Raw genomic sequence first — 13,848 nt, 5'->3', positions numbered from 1 at the left:
AGGGGCCGTCCCCAAACTCCTCCCACAAAGTTGGGAGCATGAAATTGTCCAAAATGTCTTGGTATGCTGATACCTTAAGAGTTCCCTTCACTGGAACTAAGGGGCGGAGCCCAACCCCTGAAAAACAACCCCACACCATAATCCCCCCTCCCCCAAACGTTACACTTGGCACAATGCAGTCAAGTACCGTTCTCCTGGCAACCGCCAAACCCAGACACGCCCATCGGATTGCCAGACAGAGAAGTGTGATTGGTCACTCCAGAGAACACGCCTCCACTTCTCTAGAGTCCAGTGGCGGCGTGCGTTACACCACGGCATCCTACGCTTTGGTGATGTGCGGCTTGGATGCAGCTGCTCGGCCATGGAAACCCATTCCATGAAGCTCTCTACGCACTGTTGTTGTGCCAATCTGAAGGCCGCATGGAGTTTGGAGGTCTGTAGCTATTGTCTCTGCAGACAGTTGGCGACTTCTGCGCACTGTGCGCTTCAGCATGCGCTGACCCCGTTCTGTCATCTTACGTGGCCTACCACTTCCTGGCTGAGTTGCTGTTGTTCCCGGTTGCTTCCACTTTGTTATAATCCCAGTAACAGGCGACCGCGGAATATTTAGTAGCCGGGAAATGTCACGGAACACCTGAATCCAATGATTTGGAGGGGGAGGGGCCCAATACTTTTGGCAATATCGTGTATTTCAGGAGTACCAGTAGCGATCAAGCTTTGCTTACCTGTTTGGTCAATGTTACCCCAATAGCAGCCAGTCCCCATGGACATTAAATAGTCACCTGATCCAAACAAAAAAAGTATGTGTATAGCCACAAAGGAAAAACTTAGTTAGAAGATCCTAATGAATTCAGCCACCACTACCTTCTGTGGAGTGGCTACTAGAAATGTAGTGGTTGCCAGAGCTGTAGTCAGTCTTGCTGAATTATAGTCGGCATTTATCTGGTTAATTCCAGTTGTTCTGACATTGATTGTACCTGCCTGAGTGGGGTGTGACCCTGCTGCAGTGTGGGGCAGCCAATCGGGAACATTACGAGTGTGTGTGTGGCTCACCAGCCAATCACTGGTGGTTTCATGGCCAGTGGTGCATGCTGGAGAAGTGCATATAGCTTAGGGTGACGGGAGGACGCTAGTTTATGTCCTCCCGTCACCCTGAGGAGAACTATGCGGAAAAACACTGACCCCATAGTTCTCCTTTAACTTGCTGAAGGGTCGTGTTGTTTTATATATTCGGAGATGAAATTGTCACTTTTTTTATTTTTTGTCTCAGATAAACTTCCACCCAGAAACCTGACCATCAATGAAACAAAGACGGGGGAGACTTTCATTGTGACTTGGAAGAATCCCGCCTCGGAAAAAGAGAAGCCTTTTAAATACAACTACGAACTCTGCTACTGGAAGGAGAGCGAGCTGAAACTACAGAAGGTTCGTTTCACCAAAAACCCCCCAAACATTTCATTTATTGCATGCCTAGAGACACAGAAGCGGAATGTTCAGCTTTCCGCTCTCAAGATTAATTAAATGGAATTTTCAGAAAAGAAAAAAAAAATAATCTGCATTTATTATTATTTTTTTACATAGGAGCCAGTAAAGCGTTGCGACCGCGATCAGCGGATGGCGGGTGCAATGCTCTGGCTCCTGCAGACTCTCCCTCCTGTCCATGTCTGTACCGAGGTACAGCAGCAAAAGGTTTCCCAGCACACTTACCGGCTAGCAGCAAACAAAATACCCCGTCTGAGTATTAGGGCTAAAAACGGAGGTTTTAGTTGCACAACTTTTGCAAAATATGTGAGAGCCAAATTGCCCCGTCAAGGCCCCTCTGTGTAGTGCGGTCCTAACTCTAATCTATGAGCGCCGCCATCTTGGAGCATATATAGCAAAGGATGAATTGGGTGCAGGTTCGCCAGGAGAGACAGGGACACACCAGATACCGTTCCTGCTGTACTTTTCTATGTCCCGGAGAGCACCGTTCCCGCTGTACTTTTCTATGTGCCGGAGAGTTCCGTTCCCGCTGTACTTTTCTATGTGCCTGAGAGTACCGTTCCCGCTGTACTTTTCTATGTGCCGGAGAGTTCCGTTCCCGCTGTACTTTTCTATGTGCCGGAGAGTACCGTTCCCGCTGTACCTGTCTATGTGCCTGAGAGTTCCGTTCCCGTTGTACTTTTCTATGTGCCGCAGAGTACCGTTCCCGCTGTACTTTTCCATGTGCCGCAGAGTACCGTTCCCGCTGTACCTGTCTATGTGCCGGGGAGTTCCGTTCCCGCTGTACTTTTCTATGTGCCGCAGAGTACCGTTCCCGCTGTACTTTTCTATGTGCCGGAGAGGACCGTTCCCGCTGTACTTTTCTATGTGCCGGAGAGTTCCGTTCCCGCTGTACTTTTCTATGTGCCGGAGAGTACCGTTCCCGCTGTACTTTTCTATGTACCGGAGAGCACCGTTCCCGCTGTACCTGTCTATGTGCCTGAGAGTACCGTTCCCGTTGTACTCTTCTATGTGCCGCAGAGTACCGTTCCCGCTGTACTTTTCCATGTGCCGGAGAGTACTGTTCCCGCTGTACTTTTCTACATGCCGGAGAGTACCGTTCCCGCTGTACTTTTCCATGTGCCGGAGAGTACCGTTCCAGCCCGCCCCCGAATATGAGAGGTGCTGATGTCATAGATTGCAGCGCTAGTGTTTTTTTCCCCCACCCCCACCCCCACCCTATTTGCAGAGTACCGTTCCCGCTGTACTTTTCTATATGCCGGAGAGTTCCGTTCCCGCTGTACTTTTCTATGTGCCGGAGAGTACCGTTCCCGCTGTACCTGTCTATGTGCCTGAGAGTACCGTTCCCACTGTACTTTTCTATGTGCCGGAGAGGACCGTTCCCGCTGTACTTTTCTATGTGCCGGAGAGTTCCGTTCCCGCTGTACTTTTCTATGTGCCGGAGAGGACCGTTCCCGCTGTACTTTTCTATGTGCCGGAGAGTTCCGTTCCCGCTGTACTTTTCTATGTGCCGGAGAGTACCGTTCCCGCTGTACTTTTCTATGTACCGGAGAGCACCGTTCCCGCTGTACCTGTCTATGTGCCTGAGAGTACCGTTCCCGTTGTACTCTTCTATGTGCCGCAGAGTACCGTTCCCGCTGTACTTTTCCATGTGCCGGAGAGTACCGTTCCCGCTGTACTTTTCCATGTGCCGGAGAGTACTGTTCCCGCTGTACTTTTCTACATGCCGGAGAGTACCGTTCCCGCTGTACTTTTCCATGTGCCGGAGAGTACCGTTCCCGCTGTACTTTTCCATGTGCCGGAGAGTACCGTTCCAGCCCGCCCCCGAATATGAGAGGTGCTGATGTCATAGATTGCAGCGCTAGTGTTTTTTTCCCCCACCCCCACCCCCACCCTATTCACAGAACGCCATGCATGCAAAGCTCTCATTTTAGGATTTCAATGGCATAATGATATTTTTTTTCACTAACAGGTCCCTGACATTTGTCCAGCTGACCCAATCAAGATGGATTCATACCACGACCCCAGTGTAATATTGCAGCTTAACAACCAGCTGAAGCCGAACAGTAATTACTCATTGATGATCCGAGTACTTTTGAAAGAACCCGTTGACACTCATTGTTACCACGGGCCGTGGAGCGAGTGGAGCGAAGTGCAAACCTTGACCACCAAAGCAGGTACCAGCAATCGCATTACGGTTATGGGAATTGCCCAGCTTGATCAAATTTTTGAGCCCGTTCACCCTACTGGGACTTGTAGGCGCATGCGCAATTATGCCGCGCATTACATGAAGGCAGCCTACTGATTTGCAACAAGGCGTGTAACCGGCATTGCTGCGCACATTACCGCATAGCAATAGTGTTAATGGGCCCTTATATGAGGCTAGCTGCCGGGTGTGAATGCCGATAAGGATGATTATATCTGTTTGGCGAAGCGTATAATGTGTTTCCTGTGTGTTTGCTGAATAATGTGTTTACAATAATGGTGAGAAGATGAAGAGATTGTGCAGCAGGCTCTCCATGAACGATCATTAGCAACAAGAATGTCAATGTTTCTAAGTTATGTAATGTATATTTGTTGTGTTCAGGTGAGGTTTAGGTTTACCCTGCCAGGAATTGTATGAGGTGACTGTCGCAGTTCAGCTGCAGATGTTACTTGTAGTTCTACAAGTACATACAGACCTCTTACCCCTGGTTCTGCAGGCATGCAGGGTTGTGCTGGTGCTTGTAGTCCTCCAGGCGCGTGGTCTGAACCTGACTAGCTCTTGCACCAGTCTGGCAGCTTTAGGCCTCGGTCGACCTCTCCTGCTGTTTATTATGCAGCTTCTCGGCCAATCAATGCAGTCCGCGTGTGGCCAATCCTGTGGATCAAGCAAAACAAATGACAAACGCACTCAACAATTTGTCACCAACTATACAGTAAGGTGCACACGAAATGGGCTTTAAACAGTAAACAGTAGAAAGGTATCATGGCACACTTGTCTCACCACTAAGGTTAATAACAGAGGTTTGGATACACGTCTTCTGCAGAAAATGTGAAAGCCGCACAGCCGCGCCAAGGCACCTCTTATAGTGCGGTATATAAGAGGTGCCTTGGCGCGGCTGTGCGGCTTTCACATTTTCTGCAGAAGACGTGTATCCAAACCTCTGTTATTAACCTTAGTGGTGAGACAAGTTGTTTTACATGCTGGTTTGTGAGTGTGCCATGATGCCTTTCTGCTGTTTGCAATCCTGTGGATCCCTCCCTCTTCCTGTCTCTATTTAAACCCAGGGCAGCGAACGGCACGCTGCCAGAGCAACGCTTCCCTAATATTCCCATGTGTGCGGGTGAGCGTACTCGTGCGCTGACAGGATGGATCCTGTCTGCATCCGAGCCAGGACACCCGCACCCGTACGGACCTGCGCTAGGGTGACGTACGGGCGCGTACTCCCATAGAGAAGGACGGGGGCTGCGTACTAATCACACGCAACACCTGTCCTTCCCGGGAGCTGCCTGATACGGAGCTGTAGGTGCCGGCTTTTTCTCGTGTGAATGAGGCCTATTAGTTACACCCCTGCTGCTAATGATAATGTAGAGTGGGTATCCCCCAGTATTTTCCCTGAACAAACGGGCTAAATGTAGATTTTCAATGCAATAGGCAATTTGTAGGCCCAATACAAGGTCAGGGACGTCACACACATTGAGATAATACTTATTCCTAATGCCTGGCGAAGTACTGGTCCGGTGATCAGTCCTTTTCCATGGCTCTGGACGTGTGGAAGGTCAGATTTATTGATATGTTGGTAGTAATACTTTGTTGTTATGTTTCAGATTTAGTTTGTTTTTTTTTTTACAGTTGCCAATCCCATTCTGCTCTACGCCCTGATTCCCATAGGTGTCATTGTACTTGTAATGTTCGCTTTCTGTGGATACAGAGCTCTGGTACGGTGAGTGTAACCTATACGTATTCATATACACGTCGGAACGAAACAAATTGTAGAAATGCTGCTCAGGATTCAGCAGTGTACCCACATCTAAAGGGAAAAAGGTCACTTCCTAGAAGACAGTCAAGTACGCATCTGTCAGGGTACCGTGCGGAGGTGTCCTCAGACCGCATGCAGGTACCCACGCAGGAGGACCAAATTAGTATGACCGCACTGGACGAGGTCAATGGGTTGTATGCAAATTATTGTAAACAGCAAGCAAAACACAACAACCCCACCAACAGCCACAAGCAAAGAACACAAATTAGTAAAGTAACCAACTAAATAAAACCACAAACACATACAAAAGATAACATAAGCACTGGCGGAACTACCAGGGTCGCATCATTTACTGCCACCCATCATTTACTGCCACCCATCATTCACTGCCACCCATCATTCACTGCCACCCATCATTCACTGCCACCCATCATTTACTGCCACCCATCATTTACTGCCATGGACGGCATATCATTAACGGTCACAATTATTCATTACAAAAAAATACTTTGTAAATAAATGGCGGTTTCCTCGGTAATCCCGTCCGTACATAAACACAGATACCGGGTCAGTGTTCTCGACGGAACACCGGCACTAAAATTTTAAACAAGCAGCTGCCTGAGGTCCCACGCTTGCTGGGGACCTCGGCAGCCTTCCTGTTAACCACACGGTGCCATGGGGTTGGGGGGGGGGGCCCTTCATGGTTTCTTGCACCGGGGCCCTGAAGGTTCTAGTTACGCCTCTGAACATAAGTATCCAAACCAGGAGCAAATAGATGAATGCACACCCAGGGTATACAAGCCAGGTACACCTGGGGAGCCGGGCGAGACCAGGGGAGCTGGGACACACCAGGGGAGCTAAGGGACAAAGTGTCAAGGTACAGCCAGGTAACAGGACTCAGGAACATAAGCAGGGAACAGGACTCAGGGACATAAGCAGGGAACAGGACTCAGGGACATAAGCAGGGAACAGGACTCAGGACTGCAAGCAGGTAACAGGACTCAGGACTGCAAGCAGGTAACAGGACTCAGGACTGCAAGCAGGGAACAGGACTCAGGACTGCAAGCAGGTAACAGGACTCAGGACTGCGGACTCCCACAGCAGGGGAGCTAAGGGACAAAGGTCAAGGTACAGGCAGGTAATAGGACTTGGGACTCAGGGCTTACTCAGGAAATGGCGACACGCTCAGGACACAGGACTCAGTCAGGGAAAGGCGGCAGGATACTGAGCCACAGTCCTGACTGCGGGGAGGGATTATATATCAGGTGGTGGATAATCGCTGGCTGCCTGGGAGACACCCGCAGGTGAGCAGCTGTGGTCAGGTGCAAGGCTTGAGCCAATTAGAGCTTCACAAGGCGCAGTGCGGTGCTCGCCGAACACACGAACTGCCGATGTTCGATCCGAACTCATGCTCGAGCCCATCACTAATCATAATCGCATCGCGAGGACTTTGTTTAGATAGACATGGCAGCATTCCAAATCCTTTATTTGAAAGGCGTTAGAGATGGAGCTCTTCAATCGCTGCCTGCTCACTGAACCCTACGGGCAGCACATCCGGCATGTACTTGCTTGTTACCGGATGGAGGCCATTGCCGGTGAACGAGATACTCTGCTCATTGGTGCACAGGACGCGGGTTGGAATTTTGTACAAGAAGAGGAAAGACATCATTGGTGAAAGCCTAGCCTCAAATAGAGCTTTTGCCGAGTTAACCGACACATACTGACCCTGCTACAGCTGGTCTGGGCTTCTAGGTACCAATGAGCTCTGGGTATGACGTGCCGTCCCTTCTGTGCTCGGTGAGGCATCTCCCAGCCCACCGAAGCTCCGCCCCATCCCGCCAAAAAGATAATAAAGTCACCGGCACTCCAAATGATCAAGTCAATGAGTTTATTGACCGAAGTGATAACACCTCCAGCAACGTTTCGGGAGCATGCGGCCCCTTCCTCGGGCAAACAGAGAGGGCCCCTTCCTGCCAAAGCTCCACCCCCCAGCTCGGTAACCAAGTTGTGTGGGGAGGAGACAGGGAGGAGCCTCCCTGTCCCTCACCCGCTCGTCACTATGGAGTCATTGAGATCGATGTCCTCACTGTTTTGTTTTTTTCTTCTTCTTTTTTTTGATTGGACAGCTTGCACCAAAGGGGGTTTGCTATTGGTCCAAGCCATCCACAAAGCTCTGGCCTCTAACACGGAGTAGAGGCTGTGACAGTTCTTGCCTCACCAAGTTAGGTTACACAAGCCGTGGGGAAGCCGGCTGCTGTGCAACCTCACTACCTGTCAAAAGCCGGATGCAGCGCTGCTTGTAATTAACAGACAGAGTAAGTTACACCGGGGGTGGGGGAATTCCCCGGTATGTAACCTGTAACAAGCCGATCTGAATGGAGAAAAAGCTGGCATAACTCTAGGTGAGGCTCGGCCTCTCCCTGACCGCACGTCCCTGGTATGAAAGGGTTCAGTAACAACATTTGGTGTTGTCAGCTGCAGAAAGTTTGCAATTTGCTGGTGGAAAATGGGTGTAAATGGGGGTTTTAATTTCTTAATTCATTTTGTATTTCAGGTACACAAAGCACTGGAATGAAAGGATTCCCAATCCAAACAAGAGCGCCATCATTAAAGGCTTACAGAAGACAAAGGCAAGCATTGCACTCGGGGTGTCCGTATAAGCGCGCGGCCTGCTGTAAAATAATTTGTTGGTTGATCATTAATTATGAATATTATTTAACTCTTGGGGGGGGGGGGGGGGGGGGGCCCACATGGATTCTTGCATGGGGCCCTGAGGTCACTAGTTACGCCACTGATTGCACTGCAACAATGTGAATCTGGCCTTACTCCAAGAAGCACACCACCATCAGATGGATTGTAGGGACCAATCAGTTCCTAGATTTAGAGTCATTCTCTGGGTTTCTGCCGAGTGGAGTTGCTTTGGCCAATCTGCACAGATTGTAAATGGCAGCCGGAGAGTCGGGCGTCACTGTAATTGACGTTCACAATAGTTGAGTCTGTCACATTGCACTCTCCCGCACCCCACCATCCATCCTATAGAGGTTATGGAGCAAACATTACACTGAACTTGGCCATGAACCCTCATGGAATACATGGAAGCATGCAATTAGATGTAAGCCCCATCACTTAAGTCTCATTATAAGCTTTATATAGTGACACCGGTGTAACTATTATACTGGCCAAAGAAACGTACCGGCAATATAAGGTTGTAAATACCGATGTCTCCAGCTGGCCAGGCCACAGAATGCCGCGCTTTTGATCAAGGATTGTGCCCCTTAAAATAGAACTATGGGGTCAGTGTTTTCCCCCATAGTTCTCTTAAGGGTCACAGGAGGACATATACTAGCGTCCTCCCGTCACCCAAAGCTCAGTATACCACAAACTACAGTTGGGGCAGAGATTAGGGGTGCATACCAGCAATCAGAGTTACAGTGATGTCATCAGAGGCAGACGACAGTTGGCCCAGAGATTAGAGGTGCATACCAGCAATCAGAGTTACAGTGATGTCATCAGAGGCAGACGACAGTTGGGGCAGAGATTAGGGGTGCATACCAGCAATCAGAGTTGCAGTGATGTCATCAGAGGCAGACGGCAGTTGGGGCAGAAATTAGGGGTGCATACCAGCAATCAGAGTTGCAGTGATGTCATTATAGACAGACGGCAGTTGGGGCAGAGATTAGGGGTGCATACCAGCAATCAGAGTTGCAGTGATGTCATTATAGACAGACGGCAGTTGGGGCAGAGATTAGGGGTGCATACCAGCAATCAGAGTTGCAGTGATGTCATTATAGGCAGACGACAGTTGGGGCAGAGATTAGGGGTGCATACCAGAAATCAGAGTTACAGTGATGTCATCAGAGGCAGACGACAGTTGGCCCAGAGATTAGAGGTGCATACCAGCAATCAGAGTTACAGTGATGTCATCAGAGGCAGACGACAGTTGGGGCAGAGATTAGGGGTGCATACCAGCAATCAGAGTTACAGTGATGTCATTATAGACAGACGGCAGTTGGCCCAGAGATTAGGGGTGCATACCAGCAATCAGAGTTGCAGTTATGTCATCAGAGGCAGACGGCAGTTGGGGCAGAAATTAGGGGTGCATACCAGCAATCAGAGTTGCAGTGATGTCATCAGAGGCAGACGGCAGTTGGGGCAGAGATTAGGGGTGCATACCAGCAATCAGAGTTGCAGTGATGTCGGCGGAGAGGCGAATGTTTTCATTAGCGATCAAAATAATTTCAATTGATCAAAAAGTTTAACGATTAATCGAGAAATGAATCTTTAATGTCCACAGCCCTAATATATATATCTATAGGGCTTCATGTATAACAGTCCTGACCAGCGTATAGCCAGGCGGATGCTGCATGCACAGCAATAGCGTCTCTAGATTGGTGTTGACGAGTATAGGAAAGTGCCATCTAGAGGCGCTGGTGCCATGACAACGGCGGTTCCCCCGGCCTATAGCTTTATAAATGAAGCCCATTACTGTACATTGCTCTCTCACTCTTTTATTTTGGAACCCATTGTATGTTTAATGAATCTATCTATGTACAGGACAGGTTAGTGATGCGCTATCTAACTTTGCAGAATGGATCGTATTTGCCTTATGGAGAACATCTGTACGTGGAACCCTACAACAACGCAATGATGTGAGTAAAGCTGCACGTTCCAGTGGTCAGTCCAATTTCTGTAACGAGATCTCTTTATCCGGACGTATTGAAAAGGGGAACTTAAAGGAGAACTATGGGGTCACGGCTTTCCCCCATAGTTCTCCTAAGGGTCACGGGAGAACATATACTAGCGTCCTCCTGTGACCCAAAGCTCAGTATATAGGGAGCTACAGGTCGCGGTATACTGAGACCGCCGCAGCCGGGACAGATCCCGACATTCCTGTCGAAACCCACCCGGCTGCCTGAGTGACAATGAGACTGTCACAGGTCGGCTCAGTAGATCGGGAGGTGAGCGAACACATACCGGCGCTCGCTCACTTCTCGATCCTGTCACTGCAGAGAGCCGTGACCGGGGAGGGACTGGATTCCCCGCTCCGATCCTCCAGCGCTGACTGGCGGAACGGACGGGGGAGGGGGCGGGTACAGCTGGCTTTGCCTCTAGATAGGCAGAGCCAGCTGTCACTCACGCAGCTGGGCGGATCCAGACATAATTGTCGGGATTCGCTCCGGCTGCGGCGTCTCAGTATACCGCGAGCTGTAGCTCCCTATATACTGAGCCTAGGGTGACGGGAGGACGCTAGTTTGTGTCCTCCCGTTACCCTAAGGAGAACTATGGGGAAAAGACTTAACCCCATAGTTTTCCTTTAAGATACAAGCAATCAGCCGGGTCTCCCCGGAGAGAGATCAGCTGGCTTCCAGATCACTGGACCCGGAAGTGACGTGCATCGCATCACTTCCGGTGCCACTGGGCACATTCTCCGGCTCTTAGAGCCAGGGGGAAGAGGCTTGGAAAGCAGATCTCTAACCCCATAGTTCTCCTTTAACTTTTGATGCCAAACACCACTGTTCTAGACAATGAAAAACAATGGAATCCAGAGAGCAGCTCAATGAACACTGGAAGCATTGTGAAGCATTTTGCAGGTTTTGAAAACACTGGTTGAATGCGGCCGCATGAACAAGTGCCTCGCATTTATTTCCTGTGTTCCTCAGCTCCCTCTGGTGGCCGAAATGCAGCATTACATGACATACTTTTGACCTGAAAATAAAATATATCAAAGAACGTTCGTTTAAGTGTAGAGGTGCACCGAAACGAAACCGAAATTTAAAAAAAATGTCAGGAAACCGAAACCGGAATTTTTATTTTATTTTAACTTTTTCAATTGTGCGATTATTATATACACTGAGTGGCCGGATTATTATATACACCGAGTGGCCGGATTATTATATACACCGATTCGGTGTATATAATAATCCGGCCACTCGGTGTATATAATAATCCGGCCACTCGGTGTATATAATAATCCGGCCACTCGGTGTATATAATAATCCGGCCACTCGGTGTATATAATAATCCGGCCACTCGGTGTATATAATAATCCGGCCACTCAGTGTATATGTTCATCGGACTTTTTCCTCGATCATTACAAATGTCACTCATTGCTTAGCTGATGATAAACAATATTATGAATATTCCTGGCTTAGTAGTTGTTGGAATGTTCCATAATTCAGTGTCATGTATTGGGGGTCCCGCGTCCTCTCTCCCTTCATCCTCATCCTTTCTCTTCTCTGATCAGGTGGACGTCTTCAGATTCAAAGGATTCTCGCCATGCGTATCAGAATGTAGAACACATCAGCAGACTAGACAGTGACCTGATTTCTGAGGAAGATACGGATTGTTCTATCATTTGTGACCTGAAAGAAGACTATCCAACCGCCACCGTCGTCGATGGTTATAAGCCTTTTACGGACGTGGCGGATGAACAAGAAAGCGAAGACATTAAGGACCCGCAGTTCGTGTTTTCTGCCTTTGATGGACCTTATCTGTTCTCTGAAAGTAACTTATCGTGATATTGGCTCTTCAATTATTATTATTACATGTTAACTCTGTGAAGTTATGAGAATTTCTATATTGTTCTTCTATTTAAATAAATCCGGAGAAACACCGAATGAGAAGTTTCAAAAAAAAATGTTAATTAAAAAGGAGGGTCTATAAATGACAAAAAAAAGACATTTGATGAGACATGGAAGCTACGTCAAAATTTGGTTCGGTTCGGATATTTCGGGATTCGGATCCGAAATTCTATTCGGGCGACGAAATCCGAATTTTCCTTTAGTTTCGGATGAGTTTACAAATACTCCTGGCAAATACCACAGAAAATTTATATACAGATATTAATATTAAAGCCGAGGCTCCCAGACCCGAATGGCATTCTGGATTCAAATTTCCAAATACCATTCGGGAGCTCCAAAAAAGCAATACGGGTCTGGGAGCCATATTAAAGCCGAGGCTCCCAGACCCGAATGGCATTCTGGATTCAAATTTCCAAATACCATTCGGGAGCTCCGGAAAGCAATACGGGTCTGGGAGCCATATTGAAGCCGAGGCTCCCGGACCCGAATGGCGTTCAGCAACTCTCAAATGCTATTCTGAAATTCGGACTCCATTCTGGTCTTGGAGCCTCAGTTTTAGTATTATAAATATATAATTAGCATTCTATAATACGAACGAACATTTGTAGCAGCAACATTGAGACCCGAATATACATAAAACTAAACCTGAGGCTCCCAGAGCCGAATGGCATTCGAAAATTCGGATTCAGGTGCATTAAACCGAAAAACACATCTGATTGGCCAGGAAAGTCACATGTCCGATTTCAGTTTCTTTATCGAACGAAATTCGCACGGGACCCGAAATTCGGAAACGGAAATTCGGACGCATTGGGATTCCGGAATTCGGATGTGTGCGTATGTTCGAATTTTGGAAAATTTGTACGAATTTTGATTCGGAACTAAACGAATCGCGCGCGCCTACATTTGATCAGAGACTTAGGCGCACAACGACGAGCACACTGATTAATAACGGCATGGTAAGGACTACAACCCAAATAATCATTGGATGACATGGGCTGGGCCAAACCTTACCAAAGGCCAGTTACATATCCTGCTCCAGTGAGGACCATTGGGCCGAAGTCAAAGGGGGTGATTTACTAACCTAAACACACGCACGCACCAGGTGCGTCTGATTTTCACACGGCAAAACTTATTTATCAACCAAAAAGTCTCTAAAAGCATATTTCCACTAATGCCATATATGGGAAAATCATGCACATGATGCATATATAATGCTGCTTCACAGTTTAGACAAAAATGGTTAGCTCATGCATTTACATTCCTGCATTCATCAACGCAAGCAACAGAATGTAGAGCTAATTTACACAACATCACCTTGCAATTCATGCACAACACACCTGCTGGGTGTGTACACACTACAAAGGTGTTTAGATTCCACCCATAGATCATGCTGGGAGGGAACACACTACAGAGGTGTATACTTGTTCATGGTGTGTTTATAAGGTTAGTAAATCAACCGCAAAGACTTCCACCGTTGACGGTTCTCGGCCTTTGATTTGACCTGCGGACAGGTCAGGTTCTCGTCGATAACCCTTGATATCATCACATGGGCGCTGAACAAAGCCTGGCCAAAATTAGAAATCATGAACTTGTCCTCCTAAAGAGCGCTGTCCATTTAACTGCTTACGGCAAGACGAAGGCCAAATAGGGCCCAAGGCAAGGTAGCTGCTTTGTACAGAGCAGCTCTAGTATAGCGTGAAGAAGCATATGTAACACACAGCAAGGTGGACACAGTAGAAAGGTATATATATATATCTAATATATCGGGACTAGTTGGGTCTCGGGGTTACATAGTTACATAGTTACATAGTATTTGAGGTTGA

General features: G+C 48.1%; 1 protein-coding gene across 4 annotated transcripts; it reads left to right on the top strand.

Annotated features, from left to right (window-relative positions):
- Nucleotides 1-3,458: 3,458 nt before the first annotated feature.
- Nucleotides 3,459-11,974, top strand: LOC108803180. Of its 4 annotated transcripts, none has more exons than XM_018575021.1 (5): nucleotides 3,459-3,659; nucleotides 5,318-5,408; nucleotides 7,999-8,074; nucleotides 10,032-10,093; nucleotides 11,689-11,974. In XM_018575021.1, the coding sequence occupies exons 1-5, from the start codon at nucleotides 3,488-3,490 to the stop codon at nucleotides 11,960-11,962; spliced, it is 675 nt and encodes a 224-aa protein (XP_018430523.1). In that variant the 5' UTR covers nucleotides 3,459-3,487; the 3' UTR covers nucleotides 11,963-11,974. The 4 variants fall into 4 exon arrangements, with proteins under 4 accessions (XP_018430523.1, XP_018430521.1, XP_018430522.1 ...); XM_018575019.1 differs by having other exon boundaries at nucleotides 9,999-10,093; XM_018575020.1 differs by having other exon boundaries at nucleotides 7,999-8,092.
- The last annotated feature ends 1,874 nt before the right edge of the window (nucleotides 11,975-13,848 follow it).

This window comes from Nanorana parkeri, unplaced genomic scaffold (genome assembly GCF_000935625.1).
Source record: "Nanorana parkeri isolate BGI_ZX_2015 unplaced genomic scaffold, ASM93562v1 scaffold3472, whole genome shotgun sequence".
NCBI classification, from domain to species: domain Eukaryota; kingdom Metazoa; phylum Chordata; class Amphibia; order Anura; family Dicroglossidae; genus Nanorana; species Nanorana parkeri.
Note: the sequence above shows the minus strand (reverse complement) of the source record. Positions and strands in the feature narration are given on the sequence as shown.

Bases quoted from the DNA above. Each gene is read 5' to 3' on its own strand.
- LOC108803180 (XM_018575018.1), top strand. From the start codon at position 3,488: ATGGATTCATACCACGACCCCAGTGTAATATTGCAGCTTAACAACCAG. The intron at 3,660-5,317 runs GTACCAGCAATC...TTTTTTTTACAG, and splicing joins AACCTTGACCACCAAAGCAG to TTGCCAATCCCATTCTGCTC. The intron at 10,094-11,688 runs GTGAGTAAAGCT...TTCTCTGATCAG, and splicing joins CCCTACAACAACGCAATGAT to GTGGACGTCTTCAGATTCAA.